This window comes from Dasypus novemcinctus, chromosome 4, assembly GCF_030445035.2.
Source record: "Dasypus novemcinctus isolate mDasNov1 chromosome 4, mDasNov1.1.hap2, whole genome shotgun sequence".
Taxonomy (NCBI): domain Eukaryota; kingdom Metazoa; phylum Chordata; class Mammalia; order Cingulata; family Dasypodidae; genus Dasypus; species Dasypus novemcinctus.
This window is the reverse complement of record NC_080676.1, coordinates 80777203-80803692: the sequence shown is the minus strand read 5'-3', so window position 1 is coordinate 80803692 and position 26490 is coordinate 80777203. Positions and strand designations below refer to the sequence as shown.

Here is a 26490-nt window from a genome sequence, read left to right as displayed (position 1 = left end):
TACTTAATGGGGAAAGAAGGGGGAAGTGGGGTTGGCCCAATGGATAGGGCGTCTGCCTACCATATGGAAGGTCTGTGGTTCAAACCCCGGGCCTCCTTGACCTGAGTGGAGCTTGCCCATGCACAGTGCTGATGCGCGCAAGGAGTGCCCTGCTACGCAGGGGTGGCCCCCGCATAGGGGAACCCCACGCGCAAGGAATGCACCCCGTAAGGAGAGCTGCCCAGCGGGAAACAAAGTGCAGCCTGCCCAAGAATGGCACTGCACACATGGAGAGCTGACACAAAATGACACACAAAAAAAGAAACACAGATTCCTGGTGCCGCTGATAAGGATAGAAGCAGTCACAGAAGAGCACACAGCGAATGGACACAGAGAGCAGACAACTGGGGGGCGGGGGTGGGTAGAAATAAAAATAAATAAAATCTTAAAAAAAAAAATGGGGAAAGAAAAATCTCTTCAAGAAATGGTGCTAGGAAAACTGGACAGCCACATGCAAAAGAAAAGAAACTACACTCCTACCTCATACCATATACGACAATTAACTCAAAATGGATCAAAGACCTTAATATATGAGATAAAACTTGCTCTTAGAGGAGAAAACATAGAAGAAAATCTTCAGGACCTTTTATTAGGCAATGGATTCCAAGACATGACACCAAAAGCACAAGAAATAAAGAAAACATAGAAAATCTGGACTTCATCAAAAATTTAAAAACATTTGTGCATTAAAGGTCATTATCAAGAAAGTAAAAAGACAACATAAAGAGTGGGAGAAAAATATATGAAAATCATACATTTGATAAGGGTTTTATTTCCAGATTATATAAAGAAATCCTACAACTGAAAAACAAAAAGAAACCCAATTTAAAAATGAGAAAAAAGGCTTGAATACATATTTCTTCAAAGAAGATATACAAATGGCCAATAAACACATGAAAAGATGCTCAACATCACTGGCCATTAGGGAAAAGCAAATCAAAACCACAATGAGATACCATTTCTCACACTCATTAGGATATCTATTAAAACAAACAAAAAACAGAAAATTAATGTTAGGGAGGACACAGAGAAACAGTAACACTTGTACATTGTTGTTGAGAACATAAAATGGTTACCCAATGCGGAAACCAGTTTGGCAGTTCCTCAGTATAGAATGACCATATGATTTAGCAATTCTACTCCTAGGTATCTATCTACCCAAAAGAACTGGAAAAAAAAGGACTAAAACACCAATGTTCATAGCAATATTATTCACAATAGCCAAAAGGTGGAAAGTAACCCACATGTCCAATAACAGCTGAATGAATAAACAAATTGTGGTATACATATAATGGAATAAAATACTAAAATATGCTACATGTTAAAGACATCAGGTTGAATGAAATAAGTCAGACACAAAAGAAGATATATTGTATTATTTCACTTACAACAAAATACTTAGAATAAACAAATTTAGAGAGAGAGAGAAGTAGATAAGAAGTTAACAGGATCTGGGGAGGGAGGTGTGCTGGGTAGTATTGTTTAATGGGTACAGAATTTCTGTTTGGGGTGATAAAAAGTTTTGGTAATGGACAGAAGCACAACACTGTGGATATAATTAATATCACTGAATTGTACACATGAAAATGGTGAAAGTGGGAAATTCTGTGCTGTATTATATATGATACTGCAATAAAAGTTCTAGAAAAATTACGAATATGGCATTTCTAACCTCAATCACTTTTATAACACCTATATTTTATCATGTTTTATAGTTATATGTGTAGGTTTTTTTTTTAATATTTAGGTCAGATTGTTCTGCAATTATTTAGTATTCATTTGCTGAATTAAAGCACTGTAACAAAAAACTGGTGTAACCACTGTGTGCCTCTTATTTAATGTCCAGAGCATGTCCCTTTTTGATTCAGTGTTAAGGCCTTTTATTACTTTTACTTTATAGCCCACAAAGTGTTTTCTCATATGTTAATTTCATTTTACAGACCGATAATGCTGTAACTGTGGGTAGAAAAGTACAATTTTACCAACATGGAACTTATATACAGAGCATATTGTATAAAATTATACAATTTAGTTATATATATTATCACATTCAATGTTTAAAAGCCATTTATAGATATTTCTAGTGCATGTGCAGCTTAAGTCTAAATTGTTAATAATTTTAAAGATGCACAGATTCTATTAAGATGTTATTTTCAGTACATAATATTGATGCCATCTTATTTATTTGAAAGAACTCATGGCAGAGTGGATGGAAATCTAAATTACACAAGAATTTAGTGAATTTCAAGTGATATCTACTTTGCAGTTTCTCCCATGACTACTAAATGTGATAATACAGCTAAAACGCACAAAGCACTCTCCCTGACTCATAATAAATATTTTTCAAAATGAGAAATTGCTTCAACTTCTTAACATACCTTGACATAGATCACAGGGAGTGTCTGTTTGGCTCGACTATAGTGTCTGGCAACTCTGTATACTGTTTCCGGAACATAGTCCAGCACCAGATTAAGATAGACCTCATCTTTCTGAAATATTAATAAAGAAAAACAAACATTAGCAATCAGTATATAATGTTCAATTATTTACACATTTACATATTCAGATAATTTATAATCTGTTCAATTTTAATCATACAAAATAAGTTGAGTAAAACCGTCATAGTAAAAATAAGTCCAACACAGTTTCTTATTATTTCATGAAAAAAATACATGCATTTCAATACTTAAGATTCTCAATCATATTTAAGCTATTATTTTGTTTACCATGACTTAAAATATATCACTTGTCACAAAATTCCTTATTTTCTATCTAAGAATAAATACCCTCATATCCTATATTGGGAAAGGTAGCATGGTTTAGAGAGAGTATCAAATTGAGTGTTAAAAGAGTCCCAACTCTCCTGTTAACTCATATGTATAACTCAGTCTCTCTGGGCTTCACTTCCCTCAACTTTAACATGAAAAGCTGAACTAGATATTCTACCAAATTTCTCTCATCTCTACAAAAAGCTCCTATGATCACCTGATAGTCATAAGGAGAATAAGTACTTTTCTTCTATAATGAACTAAAATAAAAATAATTATTTATAAGGCAATGAGCTACCACTGCAGGTATGAAAGATATGACATCTGAATTGCATCTAAAGGAACATGACAGGATAGAAGAAAACTATATTCAAGATGTGGAATCAAAGCATACAGTAGGGGTCAAGAAACAGTTCAGTGAGACAGTTTGTCACTGATCCTACCACCTTTTCACCCTCTCATTCCTTTGTGTCCTCTCTTCCATCTGTATCAAGCTTAAATTCCATGGTCTATCATTATCCCACTCTAATACAGGGTTTGGCAAACAACATGACTTTCTTCCTGTTTGTATAAATAGTCTTCTTGAGGGAAGCGGATGTGGCCCAAATGATTGAGCTCCCACCTACCACATGGGAGGTCCCGGGTTTGGTTACCTGTGCCTCCTAAAGAAGAGAGCAAGATGGCGTGATGGGCAGGCAGGGCAAGCTGACACAACAAGAGACACAAGAAAAACATAATGAGGGACACAACAGAACAGGGAGCAGAGGTTACTGTGCCTCCTAAAGAGGACGAGCAAGACTGCGAGCTGGCGCGATGTGCAGGCAAGCAAGCTGACTCAACAAGATGACACAACAAGAGACACAAGAAGAAAAACACAATGAAAGACGCAACAAAACAGGGAAATAGAGACTGATCAAGAAATTAGGCACCTTCCTCCCATACTGGAGGTTCTGGGTTCAGTATCTGTTGCCTCCTAAAGAAACTAGGATGATGAACAGACACAGCAAGGGGGTGGGGAGAAATAATAAAATAAAATCTTTTTTTTTTTTTTTAAGTTTTATTGAAAAACATCCTTGCTCATTAGCTTAAATATTTTCTATGGCTGCTTTTGGGTTGCAATGACAGAATGTATAGTTGTAACAGAGACCTTACAGCCTGGTAAGCCGAAATAGTATTTGGTCCTTTAAGAAAAAATGTGCTAACTCCTTCTCTAGCATATATCCTGAATGACTTTGCCACATCTTTTATGTCATTATACTCATTTGATGAAATCAAAACCCTGGTTAAAACCCAGCTTTCTGCCCATTCCATACATATGCCCAAAGAACAGAACATGGCTACAAAGAAACCTACAACAGCATGGACTCCTCTCACATTAAATTCATCATTAAGAAATTATATTTGTCAAGCAATCATATTTTGCTTTAGTTCATTGATTTCCCTACTTTTCCAGACTACTGAATCTTCTCTCCAACTTCCTTATCTTTGTCTTCAGCTAATGACCATTCTTGCTTATATCAACCTACCTACCAACTCTTCCTTGACTTCTGCTACTAAAGACAAATTAACCAAGGTTCTTTTTTAAACCCAGTCTTGCTTTGGGTTTCTTCTTTTTAAAAAAAAGGTCCTAGAAGCTTTTCCTACTCAAAATCTGCTTTAGAAAATTTCCTGTCTTTCTCCTGCATAAATCATTTGCTTTCTGTGGGAACATTTACAATCAGCACGCATACTTGCTGTTATTTTTCCTATCTTTAAAAAACTCTTCTCTAACTATACTAATTGCCTCATTTTCTGGTCCCACTTTATAGCAAAATTCATCAAAAGGAATATTTTGCTTTCTCCAATTCCTCTATCCTCTCATTCTCTGGCACAATTAATAATCCCCTTGTTGCTGAATGCAATGTCAATTTTCAGTCATCTTACTTTCCCCTTCTACTTGATTTGGCATTATCATTTGACTTAGGTGATTATGCTCCCTTCTTTGAAACACTTTTTTCAAAGTACACTCTCTTGGTTTTCTTTATATGTTAAACGCAGGTCTTTCTTGCGCTCCACTGCTGGCTGATTTTATTAGACCCCTGATCTCTTAACAATTGGAGGACCTGAAGGCTGTTCTCAGACCTCTTCTGTTTCTCAAAATCACTTCCCTTGAATGATTTCATCCCAGTTTAATGAGTAAATACTACTCATAAAATGATGAGTCCCCAAGTTATATGTATAACCTGCACCTATACCCTCAAGACCAGGATATCCAACTTTGTACTTGACATCTCCACTTGGATAAATAACAAGCACCTCAAATTTAACATAACCAAAACTAAGCTCCTGATCTTAGAATTTGCTCCTCTGTAAATCTCCCTCCTATGTCAGCTAATAGCAGCTCCATTCTTCCAGGTACTCAAACTAAAAAAAAAAAATCTTAGAATCAATCTCAATCTCTCTCTCTCATACATAAGCAGGCACACAAGTCTGCATATATTCCCTATATCCAGTATGTTAGAAAATACTCATGGTTCCACCTTTAAATTTTATCCAGGATCCAATCACTTCTTTCCCCTCTGCAGTGCTATCTACCTACCTAGTCTGTGACACTATCATCTCTTACCCGGATTATTGTAAATATTCTCCTAAATTGTTTCTCTGCTCCTACCCCTATGATTCATAGTCTAATATCAACAAATATGTTAGGTTGTATTTCCTCCATTCTACCTCGCTAAAAATAAAACCTAAAGTCCTTATAAATGGTTGATAAGATCTTTCATACCTACTTCATTATTTCTGTCTTCTACTCTCATCATTGCTCAATCATCTCTAGGCACATTAGGCTTCCAGCTGTTTCTTGAAAACATTAGGTAGTACCTAATGTTTGCCTATTAGTTTAGGCTGGAATGCTCTTCCCACAGATAAACACACAGCTCACTTCACTCAACTACTTCAAATCTTTACTCAAGTGTTACCTTCTTAGTTTAGATTTCCCTAATTATCCCACTTTAAATGGTAATCCATTCCCCCAACTTTACACTCCCCATTCACCTTCCCCACTTGATTTTTCTCCATAATACTTACCACCTTCTAACATATTACATAGTTTACTTTTTATTGTCTGCTTCCCTCCACTAGACTAAACCCCACAAGAGCAAATATTTTTGTCTTGTTTTATTCATTGCCCTATCTCCACCTAGAATAGTTTTGAGCACACTGAAGTACTCAATAAATATCTGTCGGATAAATTAAGTTCAGAGGCAATGGATATTGATTTAATAATAGGATCACAGACTGACAGGTTTGTTTTAACTCCAACAGCATTGTGGAAAATGGGCAAGGATGGAGAGATGGGAAAGGAGGGAAGACAGAAATGGAAGCAGGGTGAGCAGCTAGGAACGTCCTATGAGAATCCAAGGACTGGAACAGGGTAAAAGGCATCAGGATTTAAGGCAGGGCGGTGGGTAGGGGGGAATGTACAGATGTATGGGCCAGTTGAATATGAGAGAAATTGAGAACCTAAGAAATAGAAAAATTGGAATTCATTTATCAGTCTCTACACTTGGGCAACTAGGTAGGTGATAAAAAAGGGAAAGCATAAAGAGCAAAAAGGCTTAAGGAAAAAAAAAGTTGAACTTTTACTTAACAAATCTCAAAATGGTTTAGACAGCTATGTTCCATAGGCAGTTGAAAACACAGGTCATGCGGAAACTCAGAATGTAAGAGTGGCGCATAGCAGGAGATTTAGGCAGTAGCTGAAACCATGACAGCAAATCTGCTCACCCAAGAAGAGTACATAGAGTGAGTAAGGAAAGGAACAAGTATGAAATTCTAGAAAACACTAAATATGAAACAGATGAAATTAGGGGACTTAGAAAAGACTGAGGAAAGACTAACATCAAGAGATCCAAAACTGGGCAGACCAGAAAGACATGTGACTCTATTCTCCTCCAGAAAAATAGCTAGAGGACAGGCTGAAACAGTCCAGATAAAGATGTAGGGTTTAGGACACCAGGCAGAGACTGAACACCGCCCAGAGGAGACGGACAAAGGAGGGAAATTGTGATGACAGAATTGTGAGTTGAAACGGCTGCTTCAGTCCGTACCATACCCCACACTAAAGATACTTGAGAACTCTCTTGCCTGTGGGCCTGCAACCACAGACAGGAGGGTTCCAGAAATCTATCACCCCAGGAAAGGGGAGAGAGAGTGACACAGCCTAAGGCTGACTCTCCTTCTGACCTACAAATTTGGTCTGCTGTGTCCCAGGAGCCCTTCAAGGCCAGGCGGGGCTGCGCCATTGTTTGCCCTGTGGGCAAGGATAAAGATATACAACCCTCCCAATCTCCTCCTCTACTAACAGGAACTGATGGTTGAGAACTCAGAGGGGAGTGGAAATATTTCTGACCTGGGGGGGGGCGGGGGCTGCCAGAAAAGGCTGGATAACTATCTCAGAGAAAGTTTTAATTACAAGGCTCACAGTCTCCAGACAGAAAGCTCAACCACATTGATCCCTGTCCATATTGCATCAAATATATGCCAACCAGGCACTGAACTGAGAATTGTTAAAGACCGCCATCTGCTGGCAGACCAAGGAAGTACACGCAAAATTAAAAATAAGTAGGACAGGCTTTTTCTGGACTCTATAACCTCCCTCCCCAAGGCCCTAGGAAGTGAGACTGCAACCAATTACTGAGTCCTGTGAACAGTTCTGAGCAACCAAAGGACAACCTAACAATCCAGGTTGAGCCAAGAATCAAAAAGCAGTGTAACAGTCTTCTGATACGAAATCCCTACAAAAAAGGAAACTGAACATCTGATTAAACTACATCCTAATCAGATGCCCAGACATCAGCAAAAAATCATGACCCATACTAAGAAAATAGAAGACATGGCCTAAGACAAGGAATATCAAAGCCCCAGAAGAGATGCAGAATTTTAGAGAACAAATCAGCAAGATATGCATAAATGTCCAAAATCAAATTAATGAGTTGAAAGACAATACAGTTAAAGAGATAAATGACATCAGGAAGACACTGAGTGAGCACAAAGAAGATTTTGAAATCCTAAACAGAAATAGAGTTCATGGGAATGAAAGACACAAGGGGTGAGATCAAAAACACATTTGAAGTATACAAGAGCAGAAGAAAGAGTAAGTGATACTGAAGACAGAACAGGTAAAACTGAAGAGAGAAAGAACAGAGAGAGAAAAGAATGGGAAAAAATTAAGCAAGGGCTCGCAGAGTTGAATGACAACGTGAAATGCAACAACATATGTGTTCATGGGAGTTCCAGAAGGAGAAGAAAAGGGAAAAGGGGCAGAAAGAGTATTTGAGGAAATAATAGCTGAAAATTTCCCAACTCTCATGAAAGAAATTACCTTACATGTCCAAGAGGCATATTGTACCCCAATCAGAATGTATCCAAACAGACCTACTCCAAGACCCATACTACTCAGAATATCAAATGTCAAAGATAAAAAAAAATTCTCAGAGCAGCAAAGGAAAAGCAAACCATCACATACAAGGGATGTCCAGTAAGACTTAATGCAGATTTCTCTTCAGAGACCATGGAGACAAGAAGACAGTGGTATGATACAATTTGGGTACTGAAAGAGAAAACCTGCCAGTCAAGAATTCTTTATCCAGCAAAATTGTACTTCAAATATGAAGGTGAGCATGAAACATTCACAAACAAACAGAAACTAAGAGAGTTTACAAAAAAGAATCCACCTTTGCAGGAAATAATAAAAGAAGCCTTAGAACCTGAAAGAAAAAGACAGGAGATACAGGCTTGGAGGAGAGTATAAAAGAAAAAAATAGCAGAAAGGATAACCAAAAGAGTAAGAAAAAAGACAAAAATAAGATATGACATATGAGAACCGAAAATAAAATGGAGGAAGTACAAAGTGCATTTACAGTAATATCACTAAATGTGAATGGATTAACTCCCCAATAAAAAGATACAGGCTGAAGAATGAATAAAAAAACACAAGCCATCATATGCTGCTTACAAGAAACTTACCTTAGACCCAGGGATACAAAACAGCTAAAAGTGAAAGGTTGGAAAAAGATACTCCACATGAACAGTAACCAGGAAAGTGCAGGGGTAGCTAAACTAATATCAGACAAAACAGACTTTAAATGCGAAATGTTATAAGAGATATAGAAAGCCATTATATATTAATAAAAGGGACAATCCATCAGGAAGGTATAACAGTCATAATATATCTATGCACCTAACTAGGATGCCCCAAAATACAGGAGACAAACTCTGGGAAAACTGAAGAAACAGACATCTCTACAATAATGGTTGGAGACTTCACTACCTCACTCACATCATTAGGTAGAACTAGACAGAAGATCAAAAAGGAAACAGAGAACTTAAACAATATGATAAATGAGTTAGACCTAACAGACATATACAGAAACTGCATCCAAACTCAGCGGGTTATACTTTCTTCTCAAGTGCCCACGGATCTTTCTCCAGGATAGACCACATGTTAGGGCACAATGCAGCTCTAAATAAATATAAAAAGATTGAAATTATACAAAGCACCTTCTCTGATAATAATGGAATGAAACTGGAAATCAGTAACAGAGAGGAAAAAGGTAAATTTGCAAATGTGTGGAGGCTGAACAACACATTTCTAAATACTCAGTGGGTCAAAGAAGAAATTGCAAGTGAAATCAGCAAATACATTGAGGCAAATGAAAATGAGAACACAACTTATCAAAACTTATGGGAAAGAGCAAAGGCTGTCTTGAGAGGAAAATTTATACCCATAAACACCTATATTAAAAAAGAAGAAAGAGCTAAACTCAAAGATTTAATAGATTTTGTATGATCTATGTATCTTTACAAAAAGAGTAAACAAAAAAAGATTTAACCAAACAACTGGAGAAACTAGAAAAAGAACAGCAAGCCAATCCCAAAGCAAGCAGAAGGAAAGAAATAATAAAGATTAGAGCAGGAAAAAATGAAATTGAGAACAAAAATACAACAGAGAAAAATTGACAAAGCCACAAGCCAGTTCTTTGAGAAGATCAATAAAACTGACAAACCCCTAGGCTAGACTAGCAAAGAAAAAAGAGAGAAGATGCAAATAAATACAATCAGAAATGAAGGGGGGTAGGGGGAGTTACAACTCATCCCACAGAAATAAAAAGAATCATTAAGAGGATATTATGAGAAACTGTTTGCCAACAAACTAGACAACCTAGATGAAATGGATAAATTCCTAGAAATGCACAACCAACCTACACTGATGCTACAAGAAATATAAGAATTTAACAAACCAATCACGTATAAGAAGATTAAATTTGTCATCAAAAATCTCCCAGCAAAGAAAAGCCCAGGACCAGATGTCTTCAAGGTGAATTCTACCAGTCATTTCAAAAAGAATTAACACCAATCCTGTTTAAACTCTTCCAAAAAATTGAAGAGATAGGAAAATTACCCAACCCATTTTATGAAGCCAACCTCACCCTAATACCAAAGCCAGATAAAGTTACTACAAGAAAAGAAAATTACAGACCAATCTCTCTAATGAACATAGATGTAAAAATTCTCAACAGAATAGTTATAAATCGAATCCAACAGCATATCAAAAGATTTACACATCATGACCAAGTAGGATTAATTCCTGGTATATAAGGCTGGTTCAACATAAGAAAATCAATCAATGTATACCACATTAACAAACTGAAGGAAACAAAACACATGATTATCTCAATCAATGCAGAAAAGTCATTCAATGAAATCCAGCGTCTTTTTTTTTTTTGAAGAAAACACTTGGAAAGATAGAAGGAAAACTCCTCAATATAATAAAAGGCATATATGTAAAACCCATAGCCAACATCATACTCAATGGGGAAGGCTGAAAGCTTTTAGGGAACAAAACAAGGATGTCCGCTGTCACAACTGTAATTCAATATTGTACTAGAAGTTCTAGCTAGGGCAATTAGACAAGAAAAGAAAATTAAAGGCATCCAAATAGGAAAAGAGGACATAAAACTCTCACTGTTTGAGGATGACATGATCCTGAATTAGAAAATCCTGAAGTATCCATGCGAAAGCTACTTGAGTTAATAAATGAGTTCAGCAAATTGGCAGGATACAAGATCAACACACAAAAATCATTAATGTTTTTGTATCCTAGTACTGAACAATCTGAGGAGGAAATCACAGGAAAAATTCCATTTTCAATAGCAACAAAAAGACTCAAACACCTAGGAATTAATTTAAGGAAGGAAGTATAGGACCTATATGCAGAAAACTACAAAACATTGCTAAAAAAATTTAAAAGACCTAAACAAATGGAAAGAGATTCCATGTTCATGGATTGGAAGAATAAATATCATGAAGATGTCAATCTTACCCAAACTGATTTTAAAATTCAATGCAATACCAATCAAAATCCCAACAGCTTACTTTACAGAATTAGAAAATGCAATTTCCAAATTCATTTGGAAGGGAAAGTGCACCTAAATAGCCTAAAGCATTCTAAAAAAGAAGAGCAATATAGGAGGAATTTCACTGCCTGACCTTAAAACATATTACAAAGCTACAATGGTCAAAACAACATGGTACTGACATGAAGATAGATACATCGATCACTGGAACAGACCTGAGAACCCAGAAATGAACCCTTACCTATGCGGTCAACTGGTTTTTGACAAATCTACCAAGTCAATGTTAACAGGACAAAACAGTCTTTTCAACAAATGGTGCTGGGATAACTGGATATCTATAACCAAAAGAATGAAAGAGGACCTCTATCTCACTCCCAATAGAAGAATCAACTCAAAATGGATCAAAGATCTAAATATAAAAGCCAGGACCATAAAACTACTAGAAGAAAATGTAGGGTAACATATTTAAGACCTCATAACAGGTGATGTGCTTATACCCAAAGCACATGCAACAAAAGAAAAAATAGATAAATGGGATCACCCCCAAATTAAACACTTTTGCACCTCCTAGGACTTTGCCAAAAGGGTGAAAAGGCAGTCCACTTAATTGGAGAAAATAATTTGGAAATCACATATCCAGTAAGGGTTTAATATCCAAGATATATAAAGAGAAGTTACAACTCAAAAAAAGACAAAGGACCCAATTAAAAAATGGGCAAAAGACTTGAATAGACATTTGTCCAAAGAAGAAATATATATGGCAAAAAAAAAAACACATGAAGAAATGCTCAACCTCACTAATGATTAGGAAAATGCAAATCGAAACTACAATGAGATATCATTTCATACCTAGGCACTACTAAAAAGACAGAGAACTGCAAGTATTGGAGAGGATGTAGAGAGACAGGAACACTTATTCACTGTTGGTGAGACTGCAGAATGGTACAGCCACTGTGAAGGACTGTTTGGCAGTTTCTAAAGAAGTTGAATATAGAGATGCCATGTGACCCTTCAAAACCACTACTGGGTATATACCCAGAAGAACTGAGAGCAGAGACATGAACAGACATCAGCACATCAGTGCTCACAGGGACATTATTCATGATTGCTCAAAGATGGAGACAACCCAAATGTCTATCAACAGAGGAACAGATAAACAAACTGTGGTCTATGCACACAAAGGAATATTATGCAGGTATAAGAAGAAATGAAGCCGTAAACATATGACAACATGGATGAACTTGGAGGACATTAAGTTGAGCAAAGCAAGCCAGACACAAAAGAACAAATACTGTACAACTGCATTGCTATGAACTAAATACATCGTGTAACATACTGTATGATTAAAAAAAAATTTGTATGTATCCAGCACATTTAAATGAGAAACATATGTTTTTATTCAACTATGTTTTCTTTTTAGTTTTTAATTATTTATATTTTCAATGATTAAATGTACAAAATTTTAATATTTTTTTTAAAAGATACAAAGCTGAAAATTTCAATTAGGATGAGACGTGGAACAGAAAAGTGTTTCAGTAACAGGAGGAAAAAGGACTGAAGAGAGGTTTTTGGATCTAGTGTATCATGATTCAGCGATAGCTTTTCAAAGAGCAAACTGAAACCATAATTACAGTAGCAACCATACTGTACTGGGTTCAAGAGTAGGCAGAAGGTGAGTGAGGAATAGGACACAGTTAATGTAGCTTGTTTTGCAACCCGCTGGTGGTGAAAGTAAAAAAGAGAGCAGGGAGTTGGTAATGTGATGTAAGGCAAAGTCAAAGAAAAAATGTTTTGTTTTTGTTTGTTTTAATGGCCAAAAGTACAGCAAATTTGTTTGTAGGGTAAGGGGACAGAATAAAGCTTTCAGAAAAAAAGGTGGTAAGTGATGAAGCAAGGTTCTAGAACATACCAGGAGAGGATGGATACAAAAAAACACAAAGAATGTATACAGTACAATAATTAAGAGGCAAGGTTAGCATGAATTACACAAAACTATATAGAAGTCCCAAATCTACTACTACAAGTCATATAATCATGAGCAAGTTTTCCTCATCTGTATAACAGGACAAATGATGATGCTTAACCTTAAAGGAGTGTCATGAAGATTATAAGAAATAGTCCATATAAAGCTTTTTAAGTATATTACAAAGACTCAAATTATAAATATTATGTATTATCATCCCTAGAAAGGAAAGATACCACATTTTTTAGTGTAGATCTAAAATAAATGATTAGTTGTTAAGGAAAAGGAAAAATATGTACGTTGAAAAGTATAGGTATGGTGATCCTATATCTTGTAAATAAGAGGTAAGATCATATACAAAACTGAGGGTAGCAAGAAAAATGCAAAAGGTTAAAAGAAGAAAATTTCAGAGACCAAGATTCAGTTGAGAATCAAATCCAAGTGAAGGTGAGGTCCAAAAAATAGGGTAAATAATTAGAAGGCTGAAGTGGTATAGTAGGTATAGCCGCTTGTGAATAGAATTCAAGAAATGGTAAATCTCAGGTATTTGAAAGGCCAATAACACATATCGAAGATGTCTTTTTTAAAAAAAACTATTACTTAATTACAAAGTTTCTTGATTTTAATAAATTAGTTTACAAAGTTTATCATGACACATTGGTGAGCAAGCTGGATATATGTACAGTACTGTATAACAACTTAATTCAATCCTAAACAATCACACCAAAAGAAAGATAAGGTGAATGTCAAGACCAAGAAAGGCTTCTAGTTCACAGAGCTACATGTTCTGAACTGCCCTAGTCACATTTAATATTTTGCAAAAGCAAATGCCTTCAAGGGCTAAGCAACTAATGTAAATTTGTGGAGCCAAAATATGTAATGGGGTGAGAGGAAAAGGTTGGTAAATTAATAGTGTAGGACTTGATTGAAAAAGAATGTAAAGGACTCTAATAGGCTAGAATGATAGATCAAATCCATGATGTAAAATTTAACAGAAGTAAATGGAAAGGCTTATGATTAAAATCAAATATCAATATATTATATAGAATGAGAAGACCAGACAATAATTTGTGTGGACAAGAATAGGTTTAATTGAGCAGAACTCAAAAGGAATCAACATGGATATGCAGTTAATGATAAACTTAATGCAACATTAGGTTACAGTAGAAATATCATATTCATATCAATAAAGATAATTCCACTGTACTTTGTATAGTTCAGGCCTCATTTGAGTACCGATGATATCCATTATATAGGCAGTATATTTTATTCATAATATTAACAGAACACATCAAAAGGTTAATAAAATGGTGTCTGCTACATGCTGAATGCTCTAACTTAGGAAATGAGAAATATGAGGGCTAAAATTATATTTGGATGAGTATTTTATAACTATGAAAAATTAATATAAGCCTATCTTTCTGCTCAAATAAATTTTGCTTATTCATTCCAAAAACTTTTACATTTCTTTAGAATTATAGAGGTGTTATGTCAAAATTGTAGGTATGGTGTATATTTCTCTATGACACGTAAAAGCTGTCATGTTGATTGCCGTTTTTTATAGGACACTGGAGGGATCCTGTTCCCTTATATTTAAAGCTCCTGTGAACCCCCTTTCATTTTATGGTTCTTTGCTTGTATTCAAATCAAATACTCCCAACTTCTTAAATCTAACTGGGTCTTAAGACTGAAAAACAAAACAAACCACCAACAATACCACCACTGTGGCAGTCATATTATTTACAAATTCCAAAAAGAGATACTGATTACATTTGTAAACTGGTCTGTTCCTCTGGGTGTGACACCTTTGATTCAACTGAGACGTCTGATTAGATTATGTTAAAATTAGGGCTTTGATTCAACCACATCATTAGAGTGCAACTCAGCATTTAGTCCAGGCCCCCTTGGTGGGCTGATAAGAGACCCTCACACAGAAGTAGACGCACAGAGAAAGAACACAGAAAAAGAGAGACAGCTTATTAGATACAGCAGAGGGTCAGAGAAGAGATATGAGCCTGACAGTCTACAGGTGACCTTGGGAAGAGAGAGAGCAGCTGAGACCAGAAGGAACTAGTCCCAAGAGAGATAAGCCTTATGCCAGCCTATAGCTGAGATCAGAAGAAGCTGGGACCACAGAGCCTCAAGAAGAATAAGGCAGACTGAACCCTTGCAGATATCAGCAGCCATCTTGCTTCAACACTTGGCCAATGACTTTGGGTAAGAAAGTACCCCTTATGGTACCTTGAGTTGGAAAGTCTTTAGGGCCTTGTGACTTTAACCTTCTGACCCAAATATATACACTTTTTAAAAGCTAACAGACTTCTGGTACTTTGCATCAGGACCCCTTTTGGCTGACTAATGGGAGGAGTTTCACACCACAGAGATCTTCACCACCATGAAAAAGGCAATACCTTTGTTGTCTTTGGTGTTCTGTGTATACAAGGCCAACAGCCAGGGATCTGCAGGGGCTCCAAAAGGTCCCAGATTTCTACTCCATCTAGCTGGAAAGAAATGAGTCCCAGGAAGAGAAACAAGCCTTATGACAGCCTACAGCTGAGACTGGAAGAAGCTGGGCCCATGAAGCCTTAAGAGGAAGAGGAAGGCTGACCCTCAGAGACATCACCTGCCATCTTAATTCAAGACATGCCAAATGACTCTGGGCGACAAAGGACCTCTTATGGTACCTTGAATTGGCCCTGTAACTGCATGCTTCCACCCAAATATCCTTTATAAAAGCCAACAGATTTCTGGTACTTTGTATCACACCCCTTTTGGTTGACTAATACAACTACCAATTCAGCTATCAAAGAAATGGGCCTAATAACATTATGTTCTTTAAATGCTCTTGCTAAATTAAATTTGCAGGTGTTCTCCTGTAAAGTAAATAGCCACAGGAATAATCCCTGAGGGGACACCACTCATTCATAGTAAATATCACTAGTAGAGAAAATATTAGTATTTTCACTTTCTTAAAGCATAGTTTTGGGAAGTTCATGAAAAAGATAATTCATGAGGCTGGGGTTGTTATTGTTTTAGGAAGAAAAAGGGACCAGAATTCAGTATTTTTAGCACCTTTAATTATCTGAAATCTTTCAAGTCTTCTGTTTTCCTAATGTAAATGCTCTCTTTTGGATTATCAGACACAATGCCTGAATACTCCTGTATTAGCTGTAAGTTTTAAAAGTTAAATACACAGATACAAACAAACACTATCATTTTCTACTAAGCAGTAACATAATAAGAAGCATTAATTTCAAAGAAGAGTTACCACACTTCTGAAAAAAACTGCTAAGGATTCACTGCTACAAGTCCTTTAAAAGAATGTGCTAGTATAAAAATGGATCTTAATCAGAAACTTCCAAAAAATTACTGGCATAATTTTAGGGAATATTTCCCTCAACTCCTCGGTTTTCCCTGATATCACTTTTATTGATAAACTACTCTAAAACCATAGGCTGAATAAGAAATTTAAATAACAAAAGAAAAGAGATTTAGATCATACCTAACAACAGCTGGATTAATTCATCCTACCTTTGGAAAACATACTACTCTAATTCTCTAATCTCCAGTTGACTTTTGAGGCCAAGGAAACAAAATGGTTTGGGCCTGCAATCTGAAATATAATCATGATATAATTCTGAAAATCTGATGGAATGCAACTCCAGCATTTTCATATATCAGGAAGAACCCAATAATCAGAAAATCCAAAAAGTATCCATACACCCAGGATTCTCCACAGAAGTGGGTTAAGAAACTCTGGGCTGGCAAAAAAACTTCAACACAGATACTTTTTCTCTGATGTGTATGCCAGGTTGGCTAGAGATGAGAATAATACTAACAGTAAAGTAAGTGCTCAAGAAGTTGGGGGAGGGAGTCGGGGAAAGATGGTGAGCATGAAGCATGTAACAGTGATCAATGCCATTGAGTTTGAAAACACATATGATCACCCTGGTTACCATATGAACAAGAAATATATACAACTAAAATGACACAAGGGCTTAACTAGACATTATTAGAAATGTGTTAGTTATGCTATAACCCATGACTTTACGAAATCATCTATGCATTTGCATCCAATCAATATTCCCCAGATTTGAAGTAGGGATTACAATAATATGATTACAACTAAAGTACGCCTGGAAAAATAACATTCAAGATAAAACAGATCAAAATTTGTAAAAGTTAATGGGAAATGGGCAGAGAAAGACTGGTAAAGAATGATAATTTTTAGTACAAGAGCAAAAAGAGTACATTGCCTGTGCAGAAAGACCAAGGCAGAATGGAACAAATTGGGAAATGGATGTGGCTCAAGCAATTGGGCTCTCATCTAATATAGGAGGCCCAGGGTTCGATATGCAGGGCCTCCTGGTGAAGGCAAGCAGGCCTGTGTGGAGAGCTGGCCCATGCAGAGGGCTGCCCCGCACAAGGAGTGCTGCCCCGTGCAGGAGTGCTGCCCCGTGCAGGAGTGCTGCCCCATGCGGAGAGCTGATGCAGCAAGATGACCCGACAAAAAGAGACACAGAGAAGAGACAGTAAGAGATGCAACAGACCAGGGAGCTGAAGTGCTGCAAGAGAATCATCACCTCACTCCCATTCCAGAGGGTACCAGGATCAGTTCCTGGAGTCGCCTAATGAGAATACTACAAGCAGACACAGAAGAACACACAGCAAATGGACAGAGAGAGCAGACAATGGAGGGAGCGGGGAGAAATAAACAAATAAAAATTAAAAAAAAAATAATAGTAATGGAACAAACTAAAATGTCTAGAAGTACAATGCAAACTATAATACAAGTTACATATGTAATTTTACATTTGCTATTAGTCACACTAGAAAGTTAATTTTAACAATATATTTAATCCAATATATCAAAACATTACTATTTCAACATGCAATCAATATAAAAATTGAGACATTATGCATTTTTTTGGAACTAAGACTTCGCAATCCACTATATATTTTACACTTGGAACACATCTCAATTCAAACCCCAGCTGTAAAAATCAAGAGCTAAACAGTCACAGGTGGCTAGTGACTACTAGAGTGGAAAACAAAGGTGTAAAACAGAAATACACATACAAGATCAACTACTACTAGAAAATTCCTCCTTCTAAAACAACGGGAACACCAGACAAAAATATATGAAAAGAACTTGTGGGAACATGGCATCAGAGTAGGGTGACAGGGTTCAAATCTTTTAAAGAGGACGGGCAAAAAGCTGTGTGAGGGAGATACTTTTCATGTAAACCATGGAGTTAATAATTAGACAAGGACAAGAGACTTGGAAAGAGTGTAGAAATGAAGATTATTAGTAAGTATAACTAAAAGGGTAAAAAGACAGACAATAATAGTAAAATGTGATAACGGAAAGCCAAATTATAAAATGGACAAAGTAAGTAACGCCTTTACAGTAGTAACATTGATGGTTAATGGATTTAACTCCTCAATCAAAAGACATAGACTGACAGAACGGATTTTAAAAATGCCATCCATATGCTGTCTACAAGAGAATCACCTTAGACAAAGAGACACAATCAGGCCGAAAGTGAAAAGATATTCCACACAAATAGTAATTGTTTGTTACTATTTGTAAAAGATCAGGGGTAGTGATAATTATATCAGACAAAAAATATTTTAAAACAAAATTCTTATATGAGATGAAGAAGGTCATTATATATTGATAAAAGTAGCAATTCACCAAGAAGAAAAAAACAATAAATATCTTGCATCTAAGCAGAGTAACCAAAATACATGAGACACATGCTAGCAAAACTGAAAGGAAAAGCAGATATCTCTACAACAAGAGTTGAAGACTTTGAGACACCTCTCTAATCAACAAATAGAACAGTGAGACACGAGATTAATAAGGAAACAGAAGAACTTGAAGAATACGATAAATGAGCTATACCTAATTGACATATATAGAACACTGCCCCTGAAAAAAGCTGGGCATACATTTTTCTCAAGAGCACATGGATCTTTCTCCAGGATAGACCACATGTTGTGGCACAAAACAAGTCTCAATCAATTTTAAAAGATGGAAATTATACAATGCTCTTTCTCTGACCGTAATGGAATTCAGCTCAAAATCCATTATTCAAAAACATGTGGAGATTAAATAACAGACTCTTAAATAATCAGTGGGTTAAAAAAAAAAATTGCAAGAGAATCAGTAGGGATCTCAAGACAAATGAGAACAAGAGTACTACATCAAAACCTAAGGGAGGGAAGCAGCTGTGGCTCAACTGATAGAGCGTCTGCCTACCATATGGAGGGTCCAGGGTTCTATACCCAGGGCCTTCTGACCCGTGTGGTAAGCTGGCCCACGCGCAGTGCTGCCACATGCAAGGAGTACCGTGCCACACAGGGGTGTCCCCCACGGAGGTGAGCCCCATGAGCAACAAGTGCGCCCCGCAAGGAGAGCCGCCCTGCGCAAAAAAAGCACAGCCCACCCAGGAGTGGCACCGCACACATGGAGAGCTGACACAGCAAGATGATACAACAAAAAAAGTGACACAGTTTCCTGGTCCCGCATGACAAGAATGCCAGCAGACACAGAAGAACACACAACGAATGGACACAAAGAGCAGACAATGTGGGGGGAAGGGGAGAGAAATAAAATAAAACTTAAAAAAAAAAATAAAAAAACCTAAGGGATACAGCTAAGTAAAATCAAAGACCTAACTGTATACCTGGAGGAACTAGAAAAAGAATGAATCCCCAAGCAAAGGAATACAATTCAGCCATAAAAAGAAATTCAGTCAGAATGCATATGACAATATGGTTGAACCTTGAGGACATTATGTTCAGTGAAATAAGTCAGACACGAGAAGACAAATATTATACGGATTCATTAATATGAAACTAAATACAATGAGTAAACTCATGGAGTTAAACTACAGAATATAGGTTACTAGGAGCTAGAACATGGGTTGAGAAGGGGGAGCTGATACTGAGTGTATGCAGAATGTTTAATAAGGGGGGTTGTAAATGAAGAGAAATGTTTAGAATCAACGGTAACATATCATAGTTTATTCAACAGTTCTGATTTATAAATGTGATTGTGGCTAAAGGGTAGTCTAGAGAGGTTAACGTCAATTGAAAGAAAGCTAGAAAATAATCCAGGGACTGTATAACATAGTGATTTCAGTAGTGGATGGCAATTGTGGTTAATATAAAAATGCTCAATACAAGAATGTTACTCTTATTACTAGGTGTTAAGATATGAAGATACACAGGAAAAATATAACTAATGTAACATATATACTATAGTCAACAGTAAGGGAATGTAGCTCAAGTGATAAGGCTTCCGCCTACCATATGGGAGGACCCGGGTTCAATCCCTGGGGCCTCCTGGTGAAAAGAAGAAGAGATAGCATGCCTGCACAGCAATCCAAGGGCCTGTGTGGTGAGCCAGTGCCTGTGCAAGTGAGTCACACAGCAAGATGATGACACAACAAAAGAGAGACTCAAGGTGAAGCACAGCAGAAACCAGAAACTGAGGTGGCACAGCTAACAGGGAACCTCTCTCCACATCAGAGGACCCCAAGATTGAATCCCAGTGAATCCTAGGGGGGGGGGAATAAGAAGACAAAAAGAGAAATAGATACAGAAGATCACACAGTGAATGGATACAGACAGCAAAAACAGCAAGGGGGGGGAGAATAAATAAATAAATAAATCTTTTTTTTAAAAAAACAGTAAGACTTAATATTTTTACAGCAATGACAAAGAAAATACTATATCAATACTAAGGGTCAATTAACGGGGTATGAGATTTTTCTTTCTGGAGTAATGAAAACATTCTGAAATGGACTGAGTTGATCACACAACTTTGTGATGAAACTGACAACCATTCGGTACATATTTTGGAAGGACTATACAAGGCAGGAGACCATATAACACAGTGAACACCATGATGAATGACAGATTGTCGATAACAGTACAAATATCAGAAGGTTCTCTCACGAACTAGAACAAATATGCAATACTAATATGTAGTGTTAATAAGATGATTTGAGGGAAAAACTTCACCAGATATAAGCTATGGACTACAGAGAGCAGTAATACTGTGATGATGTCCTTCCATCACTTGTAATAAATGTGTCACACAATGCAAGGTATTGGTGGTGGGGTGGTGGTATATTCAAATCCCGTATGGTATGCATGATTATTCTTTAAAACTTTGAAATTAAAGAAAAAAAGTAATAAAAATAGATACATTTGAAAATTCTAAAAAAAATTCTATTAGATTAACAGATTGAACATCGCAGATTAAAAGATGAGTATTTATGAAGAAATAGCAAAGAAAACTATGCAAAATGAAGCAGAGAGAAAGAAGGTGGAAACATAATTGAATAAGCATCAGTGACTTGTAGGAAAATATTAACCATTACAATTACATCTAATTATGTAATTGGACCTCTAGTTGGGGTGAGGGACATTTTGAAGAAATAATAGCTGTAAATTTATTTAATTTGCAGAAAGCTTTAGACCCTAAAGATTGAAGCAACACAATAAACTTCAAACAGGAGAAAGCAACTAACTGAAAATAACAAAAACAACAAAGAAACCTAGGAATTTTATAATCAAATTGTCAAAAACCAACGATAAAGAGAAAATCTTAAAAGGAGTTGTAGCAGTTTGATATTGGATTATGCTTGTAATCTGATCTGTACCTGGGCATGATTGAGTTATGATTAGGGCTTTGATTGGACCACGTCATTAGAGATAAATAGCAAGGCAAAGGACAGAGTTGGAGCTTTTGATGTGAGGGTTTCTGATATTGGAGTTTTTATGTTGGAGTTTGATGCTGCAGACTTAAGCTACAGCCCCAGAAAGTAAGCCCACCGAGGAAAGAGAAGCCAGCACAGGAAGAAATGAACCTTGAACCCAGAGAAAAGCAAGGCCCAGGAACACTAAGAACCCAGGAAGCCTGAACCCTCGCAGATGTCCCACAGCCATCTTGCTCCAAATAGACTTTGGTGAGGGAAGTTAACATATACTTTATGGCCTGGTATCTGTAAGCTCCTACCCCAAGTAATTACCTTTTACAATGCCAAGCAGATTTCTGGTATCTTGCATCAGCACCCCTTTGGCTGACTAATACAGGAGTCAAAGAAATAATGTTATATTATGTGAAGGGAAACAAAGACAAGAATGATGGCAGACATCTCATCAGATGCCATATGGTGTACATAACAAGAAAATGGAAAGACTTCGAGATGCTGAAAGAAAAACAACTAGAAGCCTGAAATTCTCTATCAGGCCAACAGAAAGTTTAAGGGCAGTAGGCTTCAAGCCTATCTAACATCTTTAAACAAAATAAATGTCAAAAATATTAAAGGTTTTAAAAAAGAAACAACTGTATCAGAAGAAAATGTGGTTCTTTCACAAATCTTGAAAGAGAACAAAATATCTAAAAGCCATTAAGGGGGAAATGTTAATTTATTACATAAAAATGTAAAATTTCCGTACTGCTCTTTTAAAAACCACGCAAACTAAGCAAAAAAAAACAAAACACACGCGACAACCTGGCGTAGCAGTTTGGCATTGTTTATGAACTTCAAAAATTATAGTTACTGGATTATATTTGCAAACTGGTCTGTCAGAGGGTATCCCTTTTAATTGATTAAATTATGATTAGGACTTTGGGCTATGTCATTAAGGCATCAAGTCCCCGCCCCAGAGAAAAGACATGGCATAGGACAGAGTTGGGAGTTTTGAGTTGGAGCCCAGGAAAAGAACACATAGGAAAAAAACAAAGAGGAATAGAGACAGCTCCTTAGACAGGGCAGAAGCCCCAGAGAGAAAGATAGAGTCATTCGCCTGAAAGTCTACAGCTGGCCTTGTAGAGAAACCAGAGGAGCTGAGTCCAGAGAGAAATGAGCCCCGGGAAGAGAAAAACCCAGGAAGCCTGAACCCTGGTAGATGTCGGCAGCCATCTTGCTCCAATATGTAGCAACAGGCTTTGGTGAGGGGAGTAACTTATGTTTTATGGCTTGGTAACTTAAGCTTCTACCCCAAACAAATACCATTTATAAAAACCAACCTATTTCTGGCATTTTGCATCAGCACCCGTTTGGCTGACTAATACACCTGGCAAGAATTATTTTTGCTACACATAATGAAGAGTTAATTTGTTTAAAAAACAAATAGCTTTTGGAAATCAATAAGATCAACATTCAAACAGAAAAAAATGTAAAAGGCATGAACAAACTGTCACACAACTGGTCAACAAGGATGTAAAGATGTCAACCTTACTCATAATTAATGTACTGAAAATGATAATGAGTTACCATTTTTCACCTGTTAAATTGGAAAACTGAAGAGAGAACTAAGTTATTGGAACAGGGTCACAGACCAACATGCAATGACACAAGCTTCTAGTGAAAGCCCAAACTGGTTTAACATTTTGGTAAAGCAATGGGTTAAAATATGCATCCTAAAGTGAAGATGCACCAATATCCCCTGGCTTAGCAATGACACTTTGAGGAACTGTTTGAAAACAACTGTGTGCATGTGTGCACGTGTGTGCATGTGCATGCATGAGTACCCAAACATGACTGTGGCATTATTTGTGAAGAGCAAGAAATTAAAAAATAATCTATATGCTGCTTCTTATAGTACCAGAAAGCAAGAATGGGTTCAAAATCAGAATAAAACAAAATCAAAAGGCTCTACACTGATGCTGTCAATGTACGTCAAAGAAGCACAGGAGTCAACTGAGTTCCCATGGCCAGACATGGACCCATTTGAGCAATAAAATAAAGAGTATGGGATTATGACCCAGAGTATAGAATAAATAGCCATGCATCAACATCAAAATAAAAATAGATAGATCCATCCATCTACCCCAGGAGAGCTAAGCCTCTTTCTCAATTAGAAACAGAGTGAGCATGACCATTCTAAAATCTTCAAGATCTGGGAATGAACAAAGCACTAAAGTAGACTTACCATTATTCTATGATAGACTTTTTATTATCCTAGCAATGGAAGAACTTTTATCATTGATGTGGAGGCAGCGGCAACCAGAGGTTCTGAAGGAAGGGAGAGGGAAGAATAGGTGTAACATGGGGCATTTTCAGGACATTGGAATTGTTCTGCATGACACTGCAATGATGGACACAGGCCATTATATTATCTTGCCATAACCTACAAAATTTTGCAAGAGTATAAATTAGAATATAATTAAGCTACAATCCACGGTTAGTGGCAATGCTTAATATATGTTCATCAATTTTAACAAATGTACACCATTAATGAAGGATGTTGTTAATGTGGGAAAGTGTGGAATGGGTAGGGAGTGGGGCATATGAGAATCCCCTATGTTTTATATGTAACATTTATGTAATCTACAGTATCTTTAAAAAAATAAATTTTTAAAATGTATTAAAATAAATAAATTGCCCATAGGTGTGAGGGTCCAAAAAAAAACAAAAAACAAAAAAACTGTATGAACATTAGTTGACACATATGGTACACATTTGTTGCCAAATGTACCATACTGATATAAGATGATAACAACAGGGGAAACTAGGTGCACGGTAAAAGGGGACTATTTGTATTGTCTTCCTAATTTTCTGTAAATCTCCACCTGTCCTAAAAAAAAGTCTGAAAAAAATATAGGTGTCTATCAAAATGGAAGTAGTTACATATATTTTGGTTCATCCATATAATGACAGGTTCTGATCTTTAATAAGACTGAGGTGGGCCTATAGGTATAAAATGTTATATTGCTATGTTGTTGGACAGGAGAACATTTTCCAAAACAATATGTATATTATTACATTAACATGTGATATATGTACTCACATATAGATTTTCTTGAATGAATTTTTCTGGATGCACTTAGGACAATTTTCAGAGACTTCAGAGATTGGTTTTTAATAATTTTCACCAGTTAAATTTTTGTTTTGCTGAATTTCTCTGAGCTCTTTACTGCCATTCCAGAAGTCCTGCCCACCTTATTATTTCCTATACTGTATTCATGTAGTCCTTAATGTAATTGCTATGAGAGGTAGAAAAGATGAATAAAATAGAGGTTTCCAACTATAGGGGGTTATATAATGGTTTGAATCATGTCCCCACCAAAGACATGGTCAAGACCTAACCCCTGGTCCTATGGATGTGAACTCATTTGTAAATAGGGTCTTTGAAGATGTTATTACTTAAGATGAGACCATACTGAACTTAAGATGAGACCATACTGAACCAGGGTGGGCCTTAATCAAGTATAACTGGAGTCATTATAAACAGGGGAAATTTAGACATAGTAGTAGAAGACAGATGGAGAAAGAGATGGCTGTGTGACAAGACAGAGACTTTGAGTTATGGATTGCTGGTTATCCACCACCAGAATGCAGCAGACATAAAAGAAAGCACAATCCTGATAACAACTTGATTTTGGATTTCTAACCCCCAAAACCAAGAGACAATGAATTTCTTTTACCTAAACTAATAATCTGTGGGACTTTGTTATAGCTGCCTTGCCCCTCTTCCCATAGTTCCCAGTCTGGGATTATGGTTTCAATTTAGGAGGGACAGGCTGTCAACAGCATTTCTTATTTCTCCCAATCTCAAATTGCATAATCTCTCTTCTAGGCAAGTACAGCCAGTGGAGATGACTGAGTTACCCTTCCCCTTCATAGCTCCCACTCCCAAGGTAGAACCTTTACTCCAGGTACAGCAGGCTAAAAATATTGGGGCCCTAATAATCTCAGCCCCAACTCACTAATAGGGTGGAGATTCCATTCCAGGAAAGGCAAACTGAGAAAACCAGGGGCCGCCAATGCCCCCAGGGCCCACTCATAAAGTAGAGGTGTCACCCTGGGAAAAGTGGGTCCTCACACCCTGCTCTAGTACAGTGGAGCAGGGGTTCTATTCAGAGGGATAGGAAGGCCAAAAGGATGAACAGTTCCACAACTATCATGGAGCCTGACTGTATTAACAACAGAGTAGGGAAACAATGCTAATTTTGGTGGAGCGCAATTAAGAGGAGCCAGTAAGTCCATTATACAAGCAAAAAGACAAGGGGTCCAGAAGTTTTGTAGAAAGAGGCAGGGAAAAAGATAACCAAAGAGTCCACCTGGAATCACAGTCAACACTACAGGTTGGTAAAGATGTAAACAGGCACTAGGCAATACTTACTCGGGGAAAAATATGAACAGGAAGTAGAGCAGACTTGAGAGTATTCCCCAAGCGGCAAAAAAAGATGCATCCACACAGAGCACATGCATCACTAACATAAAGAGCTTAAACACAATCTCTCACCAAACACTGAATGAAGAGATAAACTACTCGTATAAAGATAAAATCGCACTTA

At 36.9% G+C, this 26490-nt stretch overlaps 1 protein-coding gene across 4 annotated transcripts in view; it reads right to left on the bottom strand.

The window, feature by feature from the left end:
* GSK3B (glycogen synthase kinase 3 beta) overlaps positions 1-26490 on the bottom strand; it is a 269348-nt gene that overhangs the window by 97275 nt on the left and 145583 nt on the right. For all 4 annotated transcript variants that reach the window (XM_004480769.5, XM_004480768.5, XM_058295766.2 and 1 more), the window contains exon 4: positions 2418-2528. In XM_004480769.5, the coding sequence (XP_004480826.1) occupies positions 2418-2528 (111 nt within the window). The remainder of the gene's footprint in view (positions 1-2417; positions 2529-26490) is intronic.